The following is a 22,502-nucleotide window of genomic DNA, read 5'->3' on the forward strand; positions in this document are numbered from 1 at the left end:
GAAAGGAATCTTAAATAGATGGATACTGTGGAAGTAAAATATCCATGTAGTCTACATTCAAGGTCAGCATCCCATCTCAAGCCAGACAGCCAGTTTGTTTGTTTGTTTTTTACATCGCTGAGACTTTTTACCTGCTCTCAGTGAATGGGACATACTTCACTCTTGAAATTTTGCCTCATTTAAAATTCCCATCTACAGTTTTTACTAATTTACTAATTTACTAAGTAATATTCAAATTTACCTAATAAATGTTTCTCCTTAAAGATATAATATACATCTATAAATACAGTAGAAAATCTAATTTTATCTACATGTATATATATGTTTACATATATATATACATGTAGACACACATGTGTGTTGGCATAAACACATATATATAGAAAGCCAGTCTGCTTAGGGACATTTTTCTGCCACACCAAATGTGTTGTGGTACTCTCAATTTTGAGCAGTAATTTTCTAGTCCTCTAACCAGATCTGCCTGGATTTCTTTCTGTGGGTACTCCTCTTATTTTCATTATTCATTTGTTTTCTTATTCTGTGTTTGTCTTTGTCTGTTTCCTTCACAGCCCTGTTGTTGAATGAGCTTGGTAAGCATTTCATTTCTTGCTGTTGTTCATTTCTCCAGGTTTTTCTTTCCATATGTATATATGTGTGTCTGTGTGTCAAGGGACTTTTTCTAGATGTTTGACTTTTGTTTGGGAATTGTTGATTTACTCCAGGATTGTTGCTTTAGGATATATATTAGTCCAATATTTTTCTTCAACATCCACTAATTGTTGGTCCATTTTCATTATGAAGATGAATCATATTAAAGATGGATGATTTCTGATGTATATGTGTGGACTTAGAAGTCATGGAATTCATACTTTAACAAATGATTTTCTATATTTGTAAATACAATTTATAAAACTTTTCATTGTTTGGGTGGGTAACTAGAAAATCTGATATCAGAGGGGTTTGGTATGTCTGATATATTTTGAATAATTCATAATCGATATTCTTTTCTCTTTTGTTGTTTTTAGGTGACTTCACTTTAACAGGTATGGAACATTAAAAGTCTAATGCCATCAGATCTCGATTTCTTCTATTTGATTTCATCATGGTTTTTATTAATTTATTTTTCATCATGCTTCTTTTTTATTTCCCTCAATTTGCTTTAAGGAAAATCCCTCTATGGTAAGGAAAATACCACCCCCCCATTTCATTTCTTTTATACACTAAAAATCACACAAAACAAAATTGGACCTTGTATAACTTTGATTCACATAAATTTATGAAACCAATATTTTACTGATTTTACTCATAATATCACCATTGTGTTCATCAGAAAACAGACTTTTTTCTAAGTGAAAATTCAATTAACAATCTAATATTTCACGTGTTACTATAATTAATAAACAGATATTTACTAAGAGATTTCCCTATGCATGTCACTGTGAAGTGTGTGATAGAGGACACAAAGTATGTATTATAGTAATAACATCCCCAGAGAAATTTAAAGCTTACAAATTATTCTCCCAAAAATGTTTGAGATAGGTAGATACATGGCATTGTCTCTATCCTCAGAGATAACATCTTATAAAAATTGTATTTATTTACCTATGTACCTATGGTCTACCCAGCCCAGAATCCTTTTGCTAGCAAATATTCGAAGAGAACCTTTACTGTGTGAAAGCTTTGTTTACTTCCCAAATATCAATCACTACTTCACAAAACACATTATTCAGTTTTCAGATAGCTCTGATAATTATAAAGTTCTTTGTTATATTTAGCCAAAATATGGCTCCTTATAGCTTCCATTGGTTGGTCCTTCTGATCATCCCTTTTGAAAATAGTATGTCTTTTAGTTTAGACACTTTCTTCCACATATCATTTAAATTCAAGGTGTCTCACTGTGACACTGACAAATCTTCTTAATACATTTTTGTGTGTTTTTCCAAGTCTTTGATGAATATGATAGTCTTTGGGACACTTCAACAATTATCTCCAATTTTTTTCAGCACTCTAGTATTTAAATCACTAGTCTAGGAGAATTAAGTTCATTTAAAAGCATTTCATACTTTCTCATTTCCCCTTACCAATTTGGGGCTATAGTTCCAAGTTACCATATTTGGCCCTTTCCAGTCTGACCATTTTAATTGATAGAGAAAGATAGAAGTTTAATTTTTTTTTCTTTTCTCTGTTTTCCAAAAATATACCATATACCTTTCTAAATGGTAATATCCTTTTTTATATGTCTTAGTTGTTAAAGAATGACTTTTCTTGCCCTTGTCATGTCCTAAGTTTCAACTTATTCTAGAATTGCCTCTTCCCCATAATTTTCTTTTTTGCTATATTTTTCCTCATGTATCTCTTTTCATCTTTTTTGGTATGCCATTTTAAAATTCTAGCTCTTCAGAGACTTCTGTGCTGATCTGCTTTTTAATATATATTTTTATATACATATATATCACTTTTTATATGGACTGTTTGTTTTCTCTTCTCTGATACATTTTTTCAGCCTGCTTATCCTTCTTTAGACAAATTCCCCTTTAACTTTTTGAAATACATTGTCACTGAAAGAATAATAGTCACTTTTTCTCAAGGTTACCAGAATTAGGACCAGGATCGCAAAATATTTCAATTATTTTTCAACTTTTTGAGGAACTAAATGTATGTTAGAATAAAAGAAGGGGGGCAGCTGGGTGGCTCAGTGGATTGAGAGCCAGGCCCAGAGACAGGAGGTCCTGAGTTCAAATGTGACCTCATACACTTCCCAGCTGTGTGACCCTGGGCAAGTCACTTGACCCCCATTGCCTAGCCCTTACCACTCTTCTGCCTTGGAGCCAATACACAGTATTGACTCCAAGACAGAAGGTAAGGGTTTAAAAAAAAAGAATAAAAGAAGGCACCCCTAGGCCCTCTAGTCATCTTCAACCACCCCTCAACATTGCATATCCCCTAAATTACCCAAACCAATCATTAACATTTTCCGATACTGAGATATAACCCAATTCTTTTTTTGGTTGGCCTCTCCCTGAAACATGGTACATTTTTTCTTTCAATCATTCTATTGACCGTACCTTGAGAAAAGGGTTTAAGAGCTGTAGGGTATCTTTAATCCTACAAACAACAGGCTGTCTTGAGAGAACTTTCCTTTCAAGTCAATTTGTGGCATGGGGTGCAGAACATGATGATTGGCTCCAGTCTTTTCTACAGTGACCCAATGGAAGTATGACATGACAGAGAGTTTGCAATTCTGAATTGCAAATGAATTAAAAAGGAAATTAGGGAAATTAACAGAAAATTACTTAATCCAGAACCCAGTTCCAATAATTTAGTGTTTTCATTAACTGTGCACATAGGGGACAAGTGGTATTTTTGGAACTGCAAATTCTATATCCATTATTCTTGTGCTTTGTCTCACTAGAAAGCACTAAATTAACATTTCTCCCATGGTTCCCACCACATATCTATCAACAGAACTTTCCGCTATGATTTCCCCAGTTCTACCTCAAATCCTATGTAGTTCATACAAAATCCCATTCCAAAAGTATGAAAAATGTATGTTTTGCTGAAAACCATCAAGTCTTTCGAAGGGTAGAAAGGGCTAATACTTATAAAAGTATCATTGTTTTCTGATAAATAATAAAAAACATATTATTAAAAACATACAAAGGTAATTAAAGAAAAGGGGGAAATAATTCATAGTTTTTATGATGAATTATTCATATTTTTATGATATAAATAAGAAAAAAATCAAGCACCTATGATTAAAATATGAAAAGTAGCTTTGAGGTATCCAATATGTGGCCATACCAGATCCAGGTGAAACCCAGACCAGATTAATATCTAACTAGGAAATACTTAATAAATACATAAAGATACAATAAAATATAGATACTTTTATATTTTAAAACTAAGTCCATATATGGCCCACAGGGATCCTTATGTATTACTTATTAAACTACTGTTTTCAAACTTAAAAAAGAACTGAGGACAAATAATCCAAAGCGGTTCTTTTTGTTTCAAACTAGTAGCTTAGATTGTCCTCATTAATGACTATCCTCTAATAATCATAGTACAGGAATGTTATATCATTCCATATGTAGGCATATGATAGCCACAATAGAGTAAATGAATACATTTATAGCAGAATTCCTATATCTAAGCTTGGAAATGGATTTTCCAACTGTGGCAAAATACTCTTTCTAGTGAGAAGCTATCCACACTCTAGAACACCCATTTGGAGCTGCTACTCAATTCATCTGGCAGCTGCAATCCACAGGGGCACGCACTTCGGTGGAAACCCTAGCTGTAGTTAATTCATAACGATGGCCCCCTGTAATTCTTGGGGCTCAGCAAAATGACTCTGGCAATTTCAAGCCTTTTCAGCACACAGAGGAAATGCCAATTTGGAACCAGCAACTTAAAACATGAAGGTACTCCAGAAGAGCCACTTGCAGAAAGATGCTTGGCTCTCCCCTAGAAAATAATGAAATGTGGCTGCTTTGGGTGGATTATTTATTCACCCTAGCTCATGGAAGGTATGATTAAAAAAAGATTTCTTTCTATAGTAGGTCTACTTAGATTAAATCAGTATTTATTAATTGCTTACTTTATGTCAGGCATTATGCTAGGTGCTGGGAAAATGAAAACAAATTTGATCCCTGCACTCAAGGAGTGGGAAACAAGAGGAAAACAACATGAGCATATACTATATATACACATAAATTAGAATACAATCAATAAAAGGTATTGGGGGGGGACTTGAGTGTTAGGGGAATCAAATAAGATTTCATGCAGGAGCTACATTTGAGTTGGGTTTTAAAAGTAAAAGGAGTCTAAAAAAATGAAATAATAAGGAAATTCATTCAAGCATGGGAGATGGTCTGTGCAAAATCACCAGGATGAGACATTGACCATTGTGTAAGAGGATCAATAAGTAGCCCAGTTTGTCACGCCTGAGACGTGAATGAAGAATAACAAAGCAGAAAAAAGACTGGAGAGCCAGATTATTAAGGGGCCTTCAATTCCAAATGAATTGGATTTTATCTTAGAGGTAAGGTAAAAAAAAAGAAAAGCCTGGACTAAAGTAGAAAATAACACACGCATGTGTGTATGTCTGCACGTGAAATTTAGTTTACTAACTCCACAGAGAAATTTCAGAACCAAATCAGTGTAATCTATTCTATTGATTTTCTGCTGATCCTTTTTGCTAGACCAACCTGTCTTCAGGAAAGTCCATGTTAGAGAGCGTCCACTTCCCTCTACTATAATCAACTTTGCAGGTACTCATTTCATCATGGTTGCTTCCAAACGACAATCTGATTAACTTTAGAGCTAATAGCTTCAAGTGTACTTCATGCATAGCCATTAGATTCATCTATGTTAGCCACTGCTGATTGTTGATTATTTGAAGGTACATCAGGGAGAAGCAGAGCTATGCTGATCAGATGACTTCCCTGGGAGAAGAGAAGAGAGCTATAGGCAATGACTTTATAAATTATATATATATATATATATATATATATATATATATATATATATATATATATATATATTTCCTTGTCAGAGAAGTACGAAAGGCATTGCTCAGACTCTATAAGCTTAGAAAAGGAAATATATATATATATACATATATATATGTATATATATAAAGTAACTGGGGAATTCTTTTTTTTTAAGGGGAATTGTTTAAAAAACAAAGCTTAAGAGGCTTCTAATATTCAACCACCAATTTCTTAGAAAACATTAAATAGCAGAGCTAAAATAAATCCAAAAGGTCATTTTTACTAACTTTTCATTTTACAGATATGAAACTATGGAAGACCTGAGATCAGATTTTGCCCTGACACTTATTTAATATGTCTATTTAATTGTTTTCCTCTGTAAAATGGATATGATAATAGCACCTACCTACTAAGGTTGTTATGAAGCCAAAATGAGATAATACTTGTAAAATGCTTGCAAACTTTAAAGCAATGTCTAAGTGCTAGCTATGATGAAGAGGAGGAGGAGAAAGAGGAGGAGGAGACCAAGTGTCCAAGAAATCAAGTGATTCAAGTCACACAGCTATTTTGTGGCAGAATCAATACTCAGCTTAGACCCCCAAACTCACAATATAATGAATGTACTTTACACCATACACAACTGCCTCTCTTTCTGTTTTATATACAGGTTCAATTACCCATACCTTTCCTAAAATAATAAAACTTTATGGTTTGCAAAGCTTTTTATGTTATCTCATTTGATCCTCATAACAACTGTAGCAGGTAGGTGCTATTATCATACCCATTTTAGAGAGAAAAATAGTCCTAGGAGACAAATATTATCCTTATTTGGCAGAAGAGAAATCTGAGGGAAAATGTTGAGTGAATGGCTGAGGGTGCCAAAGTTAATGTGAAACTCAGAATTTTAAGACTTTAAGTCCAATGCTCTATTTATTGTACTAGTCACACACACATACACACACACACACAATCTCTCTCTCTCTCTCTCTCTCTCTCTCTCTCTCTCTCTCTCTCTCTTTCTCTCTCTCTCTCTCTCTCTCTTCCACCCAATCTCCTCCTCTCTTTGTTTGTCTTTCTGCTTCTTTGTCTCTCTGTGTCTTCTACAACCTCTAAATTATTGATCTTTTGATGATATTTACTAAAGAAAAGAATAATAATTTTGCTAAGGTCACATGGTAATTTCCATTATACAGTCAACTGATCAACAGATACCAAGTGCCTATTTTGTTCCTAGAACCAAGCTCCATGCAATCACCAAATAAATATGCATTTCTGAAAGTACCTATTGTGTTCTGGAGATAAAGACAAAAAAAGACAGTCCTTGCTTTTAATGGGTTTACATTCTATTGGGGAAAAGAATATGTACAGATATGAGCAGATATAAAATAAATAAAAGTAATCAAGGTGAGGGGAGACATTAGCAGCTTGATGGATCATATAGGAAATGGCATTTTAGGTTAACTTTAAAGGAAATAAAGGATTTTTGGCAGAAAAAATGAGGGAGGGCATTTTAGGCATTGTAGACAGCTTTTGAAAAGTGAAGAAATGGGTATTAGAATTGCATCTTTTCCTAAAGATTAATATCATTGGACCAAAGAATATATGAAGAAGATTAATATATAATAAAGCTAAAAAAGTAGGTTTGGGCCCATTTTTGAAGAGCTTTAAATGGCAATCATAGGAGTTTTATTTGATCCTAGTCACTAAAGTTTATTGATCAGAGATATAATAACAGTTAGAACTGTACTTCAAGAATATCAATTTGGCAGTGGCTTGGAGACTAGGTTAGAAAAGAAACTTCATGCCAGGAGGACAATTAGGATACTATTGTCAAAGTTCAAGTGATAGATGATGAAACTCTAAAATAGGTTGATGGCCATTTGAATAGAATCCCCAGGATTTGGCAACTGATTACATATATAGGGTATGAGAGAGAGAAGATTTGAAGATGACTCCAAAGTTGTGAAACTAGATGACCAGAATATTATTCTTCACAAAATAGAGAAATATGTAAAAGTTTTAAGTTTGGGGGAAAAGATAATGGGTTCTATTTTGGAAGTGTTGAATTTAAAATGTCTATAAGACTTCCAGTTTGAGGTCTATAGTAGGTAGTTAATGATATAGGATTATAACTGATGCAAGATGTGAGCTAGATATATAGATCTAGCATCGTCTGCATGGAAAAAATTAAACCAGGGGAAGCAGATGAAATTACCAAAACAGTGTAGAGAAATAGAAGAGTACCTACAACAGAGCCTTGGCATACTACTGTGATTAGGGGATCTGATATGCATGATGATACAACAAAAGAGATGACTAGGAAAAATCAGGGAGGTAGATAGTAAACTAATCAATTAATCATCAATCATTTATTTAATGCCACTTTATAACCAAGGGAGAGAAATATCATAGAGTTCCAGAGAAGTGAAAATATCTAGGAGGAGATGGTAATCAATTGCGTCAACTGCTACAGAATTCAAGAAAGAGCAGAGAAAAGGCCATTGGGTTTGCCAACTAGGAATTCTTCAGTAAATTTAAAGAAAGCTGTTTCATTTGAAAAATGAAGTCACAAAATGCATTGTAGAGTCGAGAAATGAAAAGAGAGGAAGAGGAGGTAAAGGATTGAAATGATATTGTAAAAGCATAAGACAAACTGGTCTTTCTCCTAAAAAAATGGCCAGCTAGGATTAAGACATGCATAAAGAAAGAGAATTAAACAAAATGGTGCTATGTTGGAGAAGTACCCAATGAGATTGGAACAGGAAGAACTAAAGAAGAGAATAAGCCTATTTTCAGTAGGTTTGGGCAACAGGATCCATGGAAGGGAAGTGGTGTAAGCAAAAGCATGAGGTTAGAACAAAATTGTAAGGCATGACTAGGAGAATAGTGCCTCTCTTCTACCATGATGCTAAATCCATTAAATAATGTTTTTCTAATATCATTTACCGGACTGGACAGGACTGTGCTCAGTGCAAATATTAAAGAGGATTTTCCTTTAGAAAACAAAAAAATTATGGATTTCCTATAATGAATTAAGCATCCTCTTGTAATATGTCCATATTTCAAATCAGAATCCTAATGCCATTCCTTCTTCTTAGGGAAGTATTAGAGGAATAGTGTATATAGTGACAGGGGGAAAAAGGTACTCTGAGTAGACATTTAGAATACATGATTTAGAATCCTGGTTTCACTTTTAAATATGTGACTTTAGACAAGTCATTTAGCTTCTCACACCTCAGCTTACTCAGCTATAAAATAAGGAAATTCACTAGATGACCTCTGAGATCCATTCTAGAATTAATTCTAAGCTTCTAAAAGGTCCACATTTTTTTGGACAATTCCCAGCAAGCAAACATAATTCATTAATTGTCCATGAAGAATCACACTATTAACGTGTGATTAAATGTGCAATTATTGCCATGAGTACACAGAACAAAAATAGTGGGAATCAAAAATCTCTTTCCACATCATCACTTTCATCTCCAACTTTACTAAAAGATACATAGGCTTCTTTAAACACCCCTTTTCTGGGTTCCCAGTTCCCATAAAATTCCTGACTCTCCTCCTTGGCCCCTATTAAAGTTCAGTAGCTAAAGATGCTCAGCCATTTATATTTTAGCTGCAGTCTAATTTCTTTGGGACTCTTATCCAGAATGATTTAAAGACTTGTTTAAAAATCCTTTCAGCAAGGCATGACTATATGTTCTTCATAAGACTCATTTACATGCTTATTTTTTGCTTTTGCTTCCCATTTTGTTTTGTCACTTGATATATATTTTTCCTAAAATGGTGACCATGTTTTTACCCCATCTGCTTCTCGGAATCCTTGCCAGTCTTGTACCTGAAGCCTGTTTTCATCTGGAAGAGCACTGGCCTAGGTGTATGTACTAGGTGACTCCATTTGGAAACAGTTAAAACTCCATCATCTGTATCTCCAAGTGAAACTGTAGGTCTCTCCATAGGAAAGAGTGTTGGAAGTATGCTGGATGTCTTTCTTGAAGAGAAACGATCAAAAATACTCATGTAAAACCCTAGGCAAGAAGCTGTTTCCTTTTAAAGGCATCTAGTATCGATAGGCTCCCACTGACAGTCAGTTGGACAGGAGCAAGTGAGATAAGACAGACCCTGGTTTCTCTGAGTTTCCCATGCTTCCTAATATAACCCAAGACTACCTACAATGTCTACCTTCTTCTCAGAAAGTGGATAAGCTTCCTTCCCTCCCTTGACCTGGGAGAGGAGGAGGGGCTGTCCTTTCAATTCTACTTTTAGATAATCTTTGTAGCTTTTCAGCTTAGTCATCTTTGTCCTAAAGGAAATAAATTGCAGTATGATGCTTTCCCCCTTTAGTTTTACTGCATTATTTACTAAATGGATGGCTTCTGTAAACCATCTTTCTTGGGCAGAATGAGTGTTTTATTCCCAAATATCTATTATAATAATAGGATAATCTATTCCTATTTAATAATTTTAGGTTATATATTATAAAGTTTTTTCTTAACATCCCTCAAAGCTCTAAACAATACCAGAAGGTTAGGTGCTATCACCAACAGAGATATGAGATGGGATGGGATGGAATGGGATGGGATGGGATGGGATGGAATGGGATGGAATGGGATGGCATGGGAAGGGATGAGATAGGATGGAATGGGGGATAGGAATAGTTTTGATGTTGAAACTCCCATGACAACCTAAAACAACTGAGTCAGAAAATATATCTTGTACCTTTTCTCTAGCTCGATACTATTTCATTTTTATCATATACAGGAGAAGATGGAGTCACTATGGCCAGGCACATTCAATTGAAGTTAACATTGGGTCACATGCTGATATAAATGTGGAATGAACATTCATAGTGAGATCAAGATTTTAAAACTTTCCCCAAGCAGCCTTGACCGTATTTATGAATAAGGAGATAGAGGGGCAGCTAGATGGCTTAGGAGGTTGAGAGCCAAGCATAGAGATGGAAGGTCCTGGGTTAAATTCTAACCTCAGACTTTTCCTAGCTGTGTCACCCTGGGCAAGTCACTTAACCCCTATTGCCCAGCTCTTACTACTCTTCTGCCCTGGACAGAAAATAAAGGTTTAATTTTAAAAAATAAGGAAATAAAGAGGTTTACAATTCAGTGAAGTCATTTTTTAGTCCTTTAAAACAGACTATGCTTAAAAGAGATCTGGATGGGAATTTCTCCCTTGATAAAGAAAACTTCCCATGATTCATACTTTCCCACAAGTGACTGCTTTAGTTAAGAACATAGCAGCTGAGGTTCTGTTCCTCATAGAGGGCCTTTCCCGAGAGTGAAAGTGACCATATTTGTCAGCGTTCTCTTACTTCCCTCTTTCAGAGGAGTGTGATGACAAGCAGCCCCTGACCAGCAAAGAGGAAGAGGAACGCCGCATTGCAGAAATGGGGCGCCCAATCCTTGGAGAACATACCAAACTGGAAGTTATCATTGAAGAGTCCTATGAGTTCAAGGTACACTTGCCACTCCAAAGCCAGATCCCCCCACAGGCTTCTGTCTGATATGGGGTGTCTGGAAACCTCCCAACCAAGATGTTGCCCGTGTTATAAGAACCAATACTGTAAACACTAAAATATCTGTTTGAGTTATATCTGTCATGAGTTCAAGATGGACTTAACAGGGATATTGGAAATATGGATCTTAGGGAGGAGGGACTGACTAAAGCCAGACTAAATCCAACTCCATAATTTGAAGAGCAAACCTAGGTTATCGAACATTCTAAAGACTCTAAGGTAATTTTATAGAACAGAATTTTTGAAGGAAGATTTGAATGGCAAAGATGGGATCTAAAAGTGATTCTCTGTACAAGGATTCAGAGTTAATATGAAAAAAATGTATCAGAGAAAAGAAGACATTGTTAAAGATAAGGGGACTGTTTTACTTGTATATTGTACATGTATTAGCCTTGGATATCTCTGTCCATTATATTGCTTTCATCTATACTTTCCTCCTTTTTTGAAGGTTATTATAGGAATCAAGCAACATCAATGGAATTGGTTGGTTCTTATAACAAAAGTATTTAGACATGAATGTCCCAGAAATAAAGAATTAATGGAGCACCCAGTTTATATGTAGTCCTGGTGGCTGTGAGAGACACAAAGAGAAAAAAAAATGTAGTCTCTGCTAAGTAGGAATGTATAAGAGCAAACCTTTACTTCAAAATTTATGAAGGAAATAAATAAAGTTCTAAGAGAACTCAGAAGAGCAAGACATTATTTCTAGATAGAAGATTCAGAGAAGAGTCATAGGTAATTGGGGTACATGTGATGCATAGAGTAGAAAAAAAAATTAAAAGGAGGCAGAGTTTTCCAGACAAAAACAGAATGAATTCAGGGAATAATGACCAGCCTATTGTGGCTTTAGAATGGACTCCATGAAAGGCAGTCATGTCATATAAGGCTAGAAAATTATTTTGGAGCCAGATTGTGGAAGATCTTGAATGTCAGGCTAAGAAGTAAATAATGGGGAGCTATTGAAGGATTTTGAGAAAGAATGATCCGAACAGTGTATTTAGACAGTAGTTTGAAGAATGGATTGAAATAGGAAGACTAGAGTGAGGAATAAAGTAAAAGAAGTTTTTATAATATCCCAAAGAAGAGACAATACAGGTCTGAGTTAAAGTTCTCTCCAGTAATAATACTTTCAGATAACAAGTCTCTTAAGTCTCTAATCTTCTAGAGTCATACCAGAGAAACAAATCACTATAATACCAAAACCTACTTATAGTGCCCTAAAGCAGGGCACAGATTTATTAACACTCCTTTTGCTCAGTCCTAATCCCCAAGGAGTCTCTTATGACAAGAAGCTAGCACTCCTTTTTAAGTGTCCAAACCTATGGTGGAAAGGACGTGGCAATGATCACCAATTTACCTCCATATGTCCCCCTCCCACATGGCATAGGGGAATATATGGCAATTGAATCCCAGGAAGAGCCCTGAGTACCATAAAGTTCCTAGATAAAAATTTGCAAACTAATCATCTAATCTTTTTATCTAATTTTAATATTTTAATGTTAATAATCTATTTGCAAATCTAATGATAACTGCCCTGGATTACACCACATTTAAGTTTCCTTTCTCTCAAGATTGTGCTCTTTAACAATGCTTATTAAAAGGGTAAACAAAGTCCAACCATCAGAGGTTGTCTTTTTTTGTTTTATTTTTTTTAACACTCTAGTAATACTCTGCTAACCAAACTGCTTTCCAGTTTGGCTTCAATCTATAGACCAAAAATTCTTAACCATCTTTATGCCATGAATCCTCGTGTCAGCCTGATGAAGTCAATGACCCCTTCTCCAAATAATGTTTTTAAATGCACAAAATAAAATGTGTAGGATTCTAAAGGATCTCAATTGCATTGAAATAGTTATTAGAAAAACCAACGTCTTTTCAAAGTTCAGAGACCCCAGGTAAAGAATCCCAGAGATGAAAGCTTTGGTCAGACCATTCTGATATGTCCTTTGGCTTTGTAAGCAGCATTTCACTTCCTATAACATAGCAGAGAGATATTTGACATTGGTAACAGTCTAAATGTCATAGTTATTTGTGGAGAGATGGAAGAGTCTGAGACAGAATAGACTACTGCTTATCTCTTGATCTTGTGATCCCCAGCAGAGAAAGTTCTTACAGTTTCTATTGATATTTATTTAGAGGCAGAGAATCCACTCACAAACAAACCAAGTCTCCATTTGTCTGTTAAGCTAGTTATTTTTTTAGCAAACTTTTTTTTTATATGATGTCTTTTCAATAGACATAATAGTAGCTTACACATAATGCTGTTCAGTTCAACAAGCATTTATTAAGATGCCTACTATGTGCAAAGCAGAGTGCTAAGACAAACAGTAAAATACAATGTTCTCAGGGAATTTATTTCTACTGGGGATGATACACTATGTAAAAAGATAAGCCAACACAAAATAATTTAAGAACAGAGAGAATACTAACAACTTTTGTATCAAGAAAAACTTCTTGTAGCAAGTTCTTCCTGGAAGCTAAGGATTTAGAGAGGCAGAGATGAAAAGAAGGCATTTCAGGCTTGAGAGGAAGTCTATATAAAGACAGAGGCAGAACTAGGAGTCCTAAATTCGGGAGACTGCTTTAAGCAACAATATACATCCCATTTCCCCACATGCTCTTCACCTTTGGGACGTTGGCTCCCAGTTGAGGATTTTGCCATCTTACATGAAGCATCCATCCATTCACCAGTGCTCTCTGGGTCCCCCTTATTTTATAACATCTCATCGCCCACCAGATAGCTCTTATATAATCGACACGACATTCAAATTCGTACATTTTTGAACTAAGTCAAAACTGTATGTGTGTTTGTGCTTCTTCACAATGAGGGGGCTTTGGAGGACATGCTGACAGTAAGTCTGGTGGCTGGGTAGACTAGTTGATGTAGTGGACATGGGAAAGGCTGCCACGCTACGCTAGAAATGCCTGCCTTCTCCCCCTAGTCTGTGTGATTCAAAGGCTTGTATGTAGAGCATCTGCTTTCTTAGTTGAAGATTGCTTGGCTGCTGCTGTTGACAAAGTTGACCTTTTAAAATCCAGAGAGCGTTCATTGTTAAGAATCAAGTCTGTAAAAAATTAAGGGGCATGAAGCCTATTAAGGGTACAAATAGATGGGAATGAAGTGGAAGTTCAGCTTTTAAAAAGCCTGAGCTAGTGTAGAAGGCTTTTTTGGAGGAAAAATAAAGGAAATGGTTCAATGACAATGAGGTTAATAAATGAGTGGTAAAAAGAAAGCTCCATTTACTCTAGATTACACAGAAATCTTGATACTCTCCTACTATACTTCATTATAGAATTTTAAAAAATAATTATTTGGATTTAGAATTTTCAACCCAACTTGTAGCTTCTCCAAGGTTACCAAATGAGTGGTAAAAAGAAAGCTCCATTTACTGTAGATTACACAGAAATCTTGATGCTCTCCTACTATACTTCATTACAGAATTTTAAATTGTTTAAAATTATTTATTTAAAATTTTACAAATTTAATTCAAAATGTAAATGTAAACATTTTTTAATTTTAAAAAAATAAATAATTAAAACTAATAAAATTATTTAAAAATAATTCTTTAGATTTGGAATTTTCTACCAACTGTGGCTTCTCCTAGATGCATATGACTGTTGCATCCATCTCAGGCAGCAGCTTGGTGTTGGAACAATAGTCAAGACAAAGGTCACAAAGCATCCTCAATCCCATTCAGTGTAAATGGAAGAGGTTTTTAAATATCTCTTACTATAATGGTTGAGGCCATTCTTCATATGTTTCCCTCTGTCATTAGACAGGGGAGTATTCTAGTACTGGGCACCAAATGGTTCTCCATTTGTATGTGTTTCTGCCATGCTTGTACACACAATCACAATGGCTTCGGAAATCAAAGCTCTTGTTCTGAGCCTGACATCTGCTCTCCCTTGTGCAACTTGGGAGTTTTAAAGCCAGTGGGATCTAGATTTCCTCAGTCCTTCACTAGCCCAGGAGTAATTATTTCATTCTTTTCAACTTCTCTAGAGTACTGTGGACAAACTTATTAAGAAGACAAACTTAGCTCTCGTGGTGGGGACGAACAGCTGGAGAGAACAGTTCATTGAAGCGATCACCGTCAGTGCTGGTGAGTCCCCACATCTGTGTGTAATAAAATTCGGATGACCCATTTCTGAGCTCAGGCTCTGGAGAGGGGATGAGCTGCCCATGGTACGGCAACCAGAAGACTTCTATTGTCCGAATGCCAATGGTATAGTGAGGGTATCCAAAGCATATGTTTCCTTGTTTCCTTTTAATAAGATTGCCAATCTACATGCAGCAAATGCTGCCAGACATCCACTGGATCATATTTTTCCTTTTCTTCCAGTATTACCTTTCTGTATCAATGCTAAAGATAAGACCCAATAGGAGGAACACCAGGACCCCATGATGGAAGGAGAGATGGATAAGGAGACCTCAGTTCTGGTCCCAGGGGCTCTATCATTAACTAGTTCTACAACTTTGGACATGCCATTTATGTTATCTAGGGTTTGGTTTCTGTATATATAAATTAAGGGGGATTTACAGAACCAAGTGTTTGAGGAGAATCAAAAAATGAAGGGATCAGATGATCTCTTAAGTCCTGTTCGGTTCTACATTCCTATGGTCTTCGCCTGTGGTTTGAAATAATCTATAGGAGGATCTATATGAAAACATGCTCCATTCAAAGGAGATTTCTCTATGACTCTATTACACTATAACTATCCATACTGTATTATTCTCTGTCAATCCCTTGTTTGTCCTGGTGAAGACAGAGATATTTTTTTTTCTTTTGCTATCATCTTATTTCAAAGAAAACCAAACCAAACCAAAACCAACAAACAAAATAAAACAACCTTAGCACTGGGAAAGAGGAGCTATTTTACAGTTGAAAGAAGGAAGGAAGAAAGGAAGAGGGAAGGAAGGAAGGACAAAGGAAGGAAGGAGAAAGAAAGAAAGAAAGAGAGAGAGAGAGAGAGAGAGAGAAAGAGAGAGAGAAAGAAAGAAAGAAAGAAAGAAAGAAAGAAAGAAAGAAAGAAAGAAAGAAAGAAAGAAAGAAAGAAAGAAAGAAAGAAAGAAAGAAAGAAAGAAAGAAAGAAAGAAAGAAAGAAAGAAAGAAAGAAAGAAAGAAAGAAAGAAAGAAAAAACAATTAAATAAGGAACAAATTATGTGAGCATGAATTTGCATTGAATAGTTTAAGTCCACATCTAAACACAAATTGGCATTCTGGTCAAAACAACAGATTACAAGGTCACATCAGAAACATTTTTGCTAACAAAGTAGTGTAGAATCTTGTTTGGGGAGGAGCTACCTAGATATAGTTCTTGCTACATATTGATAAGATTCAGTCAATAAGTATTTAAGTGTTTACTGTGTGCCTGGCATTGTGCTAACTTCTGGGGAAAGGAAAAAATAGCACATGACCTCAAGGAACTTCTATTCTAATTTTATATTGTTTGTGTGTGTGGACATGTTTGTATGTGTGTGTGTGTATGTGTATATATGTGTGTGTGAATCATCTGGTACGGAAACGGGTCTACTGAATTTGCGTTACCTACTGAAAATACCTCAGCTAGGTTTATAGATGATCAATAATGACTCCTAAAACAATCCTGTGCATTCTTCAACTGTATCAATATAGAGACAGACACTCATAGATAGCCTCTTGCTGATTACAAAATTCACTTTAAAAAAAGTACTGTGGGAAGAGAGGACGGAAAAGATTTGTGTAGGTTTATTATTAGTACTGTTCATAATGCTTTTCATTTCTGTGGCTTCCTCCACTTAAATATGCCAAGAGAATTTATGAACTTTAAATGATAACTATTTGAAGGGAATGCATTCAGAAACTTCCATGATTCTTTGCTCTGAAGCTAGGGGATTTAAAAAGAAATCTGGAAGCTCTCCTTTATATCCTACATTATTGTGGTTCCACAATTCTAATTGAGACCTGACCCCACCCACGACCCCAGCAACAAGGCATGACTTGGTCTCTTTTTCACAGACGGACAGAGATGCCTGTTTAAGTAGTCATGGAGAGAATTAGACACAATTGGGCTCCTCTAGAACTTATCTCAGGGTTGTTTTCATTAGTAAATCCAAATATACTAAGGATTCATGATGTAAAGTTAAGTAAACCTTACATTTTTGTTCATTGTTCCTTGAAGCAAAGGACCATAGGCTGGAGCTACAACAGATTTTAGGGATCATCAAAGCCAACTCCCTCATTTTATAATGGAGGAAAATAGACCACCATCAGAATGGCAATGACTTGGCCAAGGTCACAGAGGGCGTAGATGAATAAACTCATAATGTATCTTCCTATTCCAAACTTGGTGTTATTTTTTTTGTGGTGAGTTTTTACTATATAGATGTTGGGGCTTGGAGAGAGATCCAGGGTGACTCACTTCTCCCCCAGAGGCCTCAGTTTCTTCATTCATAAAGTGAGTGTGCATAGCCTGACAAATGATGGTGTTAGAAATGATGAGGAAGAGGAGATATTTAACTCTATATTGTGGGTTCAGAATCTAATTAGGGTTATTTATAAATGCATCTGTAAAATATTTTCTAATATTAGACTCATCACACTCATGCTATGATTATCTAAATGAGCCATCTCTGTCCCTGCGTTTTCTATGTGACAAGAGAATGACAGTGCCCTTCATTATATCTGCATGTGTATGCAAGGTAGCATCTATAAACAAATATAGAGTACATGTGAATTTATATAGCACCTTCCAAAAGGCAGATACAGAGACATATACATATACACAAAAGAGGAATATGGTAAATGTATACATGTTTGTGTGCACACCCATATAAGTCTGCATCGGTCTGTCTGTCTATCTTCCTACCTCTCACTCTCTCTCTCTCCCTCTTCCTCTCTGTCTCTGTCTCTGTCTCTCTATCTCTCTGTCTCTTTCTTATCTATCTATCTTCCTACCTATCTATCTCTTTATCTGTCTGGCTTCCTACTTATCGATTGTTCTATTTCTCTGTCTCTCTCTTGTCTCTCTGTCTCTCTCTTTCCTAACTCTCTCTCTTCCTATCTATCTATCTATCTATCTATCTATCTATCTATCTATCTATCTTTCTACCTATCATCCTAACTACGTCTCTGTCTGTCTGACTTCCTACCCATCATCCTCTCTCTCTCTGTCTCTGTCTCTCTGTCTCTCTCTCTTTCTCTCTCTCTGTCTCTGTCTGTCTCTCTCTCTGTCTCTCTGTCTCTCTCTCTCCCTCCTTCCCTCCCTCCCTCTTCCTCTGTCTCTCTCTGTCTATCTGTCTGTCTCTTCTCACTTTCTCCACTCTCTTCCTGCCTCTCTCTTCCTACCTATCTATCTATCTATCCATTCATCTATCTATCTATCTATCTACCTATCATCCTTTCTATCTATCTCTTTGTCTGTCTGACTTCCTACCTTTCATCCTCTCTCTCTCTCTCTCTCTCTCTCTCTCTCTCTCTCTCTCTCTCTCTCTCTCTCTCTCTCTCTCTCTCTCTGTCTCTGTCTCTGTCTCTGTCTCTCTATCTCTCTCTCTCTCTCCCTCTCCCTCTCCCTCTTCCTTGGTCTCTCTCTGTCTGTCTGTCTCTCTTCACCCTCTCTTACTGTCTATCCATCCATCCATCCGTCTGTCTATCTATCTATCTATCTATCTATCTATCTATCTATCTATCTATCTATCTATCTATCTATTTATCTATCTATCTATCTATCTATCTATCTATCTATCTTCCTACCTATCATCCTATCTACCTCTCTCTTTCTGTCTGACTTCCTACTTATCTATTTATCTATCATCCTACCTCTCTCTCTGTCTCTCTGTCTTTCTGGCTATGTATCCATCCATCCATTTACCTATCCATCCAAATCTAAAATATCTATATAGAAACACGTATATCTGCATATTCTTGTGTATGGATATATATATATGTATAGTCGTTTTGTATATCCAGATATACACTTACATATATACATTTAGTATATTTGTGTGTAAAATTCCCTCTGCTCATGTCAATCAATTACTAATCTGTAACTGAGGGTTTTAGTTGCCTGAGACCCTGAGAGGTTGAGCGGTTAAGTGACTTGACAATGCTTAACCATCCGTTTTTATAGGCAAGGCTTGAACCTCCCTCTTCCTTTGTCCTATAATACATCGACACTATCTATTTGTCTGTGAACTTAACATGCTGACCTCCTCATAGTGACAAGACATCACTGACCCAACTTCAGTTGTGAATGTATCTTGGATTTGTAGCTGTCGGAGTTGGGATACATTGGCACAAGCCATCCCCAATCCCTCTCTTGCTCTTTGGCCATCATTTGTCATACGTGGTGAGCCCTGGCATGCATTTTAGGACATAGCTGGGTGGAGAAAGGGATATAGTAGAAGGAACTGAAGTCAATAATTGATCAGAACATGATGTTAACAAAACCAGTCCCAATAACTGTAGCATGTGGCATCATCCAAGAGGGTCACCTACTCCATAGGTAAGAAATTTTTTACTATGGATAATTTCCTGGGTGACAATGGCCAATTATCAAACTTTCTCTTTAATCATTTTACCATCTACAAATTGATGGCCATGATTACCCAAAGACCTTTGAAGAAGACTTCATTAAGTGAAAGTTACCTTATCTTGTGAATCAATGAATGGAATTCCACAAACCTGGAGGAGGAGGCAGAATGGTAAGGAAGGCAGTGGAGGCTGGATTTTCCTGACCTTGGACAAGTCACTCTGAAAATTAGTTTTCTTTTCCATCATTAAAAAAGGGCTTGTATTAACTTAATTCTCTGATCCCTTCAATATCTTTTGCAATGATCCTATGAACTGCATTACTCAACAAACACTGATTAATCATCTATGTTTATAGGCAGTCAACCATGTGATACTTTGAGGACCATACAAAACATAAAGAGAGAAGAGAACTTAAAGCTTCACTTCTGAGCACCCCCAAAGAACTCTCTAAGATCCTAAGCCAAAGTGCTGATCCGCATTAATGAAGAGAGTTAGCTCACAAGGAGTTCCCCACCCCAATGAAATTGCAACTTTGAACCTATCCTCCCCAAAGCATAATGAATTATAAATGTTCATCACCACATATATGCATATGTACAGATACATTCCTCTGTACAGTGCTATAAGATTTATAAATTATAAGTTTAATTTTAAATATAAATTTAAATTAAATTAATATTTTAATATATTATAAGGTATTTTCCTTACAACATCCCTATGATGTAGCTAATATCCATATTATTATGCATCTTTGACTGATAAGGCAATAACATAGTGGACAGTGTGCTGTGGTTGAATTCAAATCCAGCCTCAGAAACTAGCAGTATGACTCTGGTCAAACAGAGGGTAGGAGCAACTGGACTTCTGTTTAACTCAATTTCCTCATCTATAAAATGGAGATAATAAAAGCACTTCCCTCCCAGAGTAGTCACATGGATTAAACAAAAAAACTTGCAAAATGCTTAGCACCACATAAATGTTAGCATTATTATTATTATCATTATTATTATTAATAGTATTGTTGTTATTACTCATGATTGAATAGCTAACAAATATCAGAGACCAGATTCTCACCCAAGACTTGCCTGACTCCAAGTCCAGAATTATTTCATTCCACCATCTTGGCAAATAAGAGAAAATGGAATTTCTGGAAAAAATGAAATAGTTATGTCTCAATCCTTGAGTCATTAGACATAACCATAATAATAGTTGAGGTACAGTTTTATGGTCCAAGCATGTCTATAGTCATAATCCTGTGGGTGGACATCATACTAGCCCCCTCAGGTTCTGAGTGGGAAAACTGCTCTGTGACTTCATGTATAATTTTTTTCTCCTGAATGTCAAAATGACTACTTGGAAGTAGGCTTAGGGTGGCAAAAATACACAACAGTTTTTCCAAGCTTCTGATTATTTGAATTAATATACTATTTGGAGGCTTATAAAATTTCCGGAAGGCAAACTTATTTCCTAGACACTGAATTTCATGAAGAGCAGCTACCAAATTCAATATTGGTATCTTTCACAAAACTTAATGACTACAAAAAATGTGAATGTTCTTATGGTTGTTTAATGGACAATGAAATTTGTATAATTTGCTGGAACAACAAAATATTACTGCATTATAGATGTGTTTTCATAGCTGATATTCCGGCATTTTAAAAGGTTTCATTTATTTTAAAATATTAAAGGATAGTTATGGTTTTTCATTTGCAATTTCTGGCAATTTAGTAGCTGAGGCAGAGCTAAGAATATAGGCTTTCCCACGAAATGCTAAACAATAATAATACACGTAATAGGAAATACATATTATGAGAAGAGTGCTCAACTAGGAACTGGATGACCTGGATTCTATTCCTGGTTCTTTCACTCTCTAGCTATGTGGCCTCAACTATGAAAAAAGGGTGATGTAATAAAAAATGAACTAAAGTCCTTTTCCCTCCTTATAAGCTCTGATTCTTTGGCTAGGGTGATTTATTTCCAAGTATTACATCTATTATGGTTTCATTTTAATAATAACATATTTGCAAAGTAAGTAATAGCTTATATTTACAAAGCAAATATTGTTATCCCCATTGTGCAGATGAGCAAACCAAGACGTAGATAACACTAATAGTCATATTTATGTAACCCTATGGGGTTTTTAAAAAGAACTTTTTATGTATCATCTCACTGGATCCTCCTAAGAAACTTGTGAGGTATGGAATGTAAATGCTTTTTTCCTGTGACCCTAGAAGGGATACTGGAGAGTTATACTTGTTCCTGTATAGCAATCAGGCTGTCAATCAAACATTTGTTTCACCTGTCATGGTCACTACTCAACCCCAGAAGCTCCTCTGAGAGTACTTCAGACTCTAAAAATTTGCTGCCTCCACTCCCTTTCACTCTGCTCCTTCCTGAGTGGAAATGTTTCTCTCCCATTGGTCTGCGGCTAAATAAGCATTACTCAATCAAATTATAACCTGAAGTTGCATCCAATTAGGAAAATAGTGTTTTTCTAATTCATTTATGTCTTTTTCAAGGACATATTTTAAGAAGCCTTTAATGAAAGGATTATTAATCATTTTGGGTTATGAATTCCTCTGGCAATCTGGTGAAGTCTGTGGATTCCTTATTCAGGAGAATACATAGAATTAAAAAGGAAACCAATTATATGAGAATTCAGTTATCAAATATTGTTTAAATAAATTCATGAAACCCAGGTTAAGGAATACTGTTTAATGGAATTAAATATAAATGAATAAACAGAAGATTTTTTTCACAATGAAGAGACATAGAAATGTACCATAGCACTGTGGTTAAAGTGGATTAAAATTTGGGTGATCCTGGACTTGTTACTTGGCTATTCCATGATCTCAAACAATTCTCTAAGACTCTAAATTGTAGGGTCAGTTCCAATCTCATTGGTAAAGAGGGTTTCCTCCTTGAGAGTTCTGATACCAAAGAAATCACAGATCTCTTCC

At 35.8% G+C, this 22,502-nt stretch overlaps 1 protein-coding gene across 7 annotated transcripts in view; it reads left to right on the forward strand.

Moving 5' to 3' along the window:
• The window catches only part of SLC8A1 (solute carrier family 8 member A1), a 504,419-nt gene that overhangs the window by 428,784 nt on the left and 53,133 nt on the right, over window positions 1-22,502 (forward strand). For 2 of the 7 annotated variants that reach the window (XM_007476984.3, XM_007476983.3), the window contains exons 4-9: window positions 570-590; window positions 1,026-1,043; window positions 1,165-1,179; window positions 5,205-5,273; window positions 10,838-10,968; window positions 15,032-15,131. In XM_007476984.3, coding sequence (XP_007477046.1) covers window positions 570-590; window positions 1,026-1,043; window positions 1,165-1,179; window positions 5,205-5,273; window positions 10,838-10,968; window positions 15,032-15,131 — 354 coding nt within the window. The remainder of the gene's footprint in view (window positions 1-569; window positions 591-1,025; window positions 1,044-1,164; window positions 1,180-5,204; window positions 5,274-10,837; window positions 10,969-15,031; window positions 15,132-22,502) is intronic. The other 5 variants (XM_056825351.1, XM_007476985.3, XM_056825477.1 and 2 more) reach the window with 3 other exon arrangements.

This window comes from Monodelphis domestica, chromosome 1 (assembly GCF_027887165.1).
Source record: "Monodelphis domestica isolate mMonDom1 chromosome 1, mMonDom1.pri, whole genome shotgun sequence".
In the NCBI taxonomy this organism is placed as follows: Eukaryota; Metazoa; Chordata; class Mammalia; order Didelphimorphia; family Didelphidae; genus Monodelphis; species Monodelphis domestica.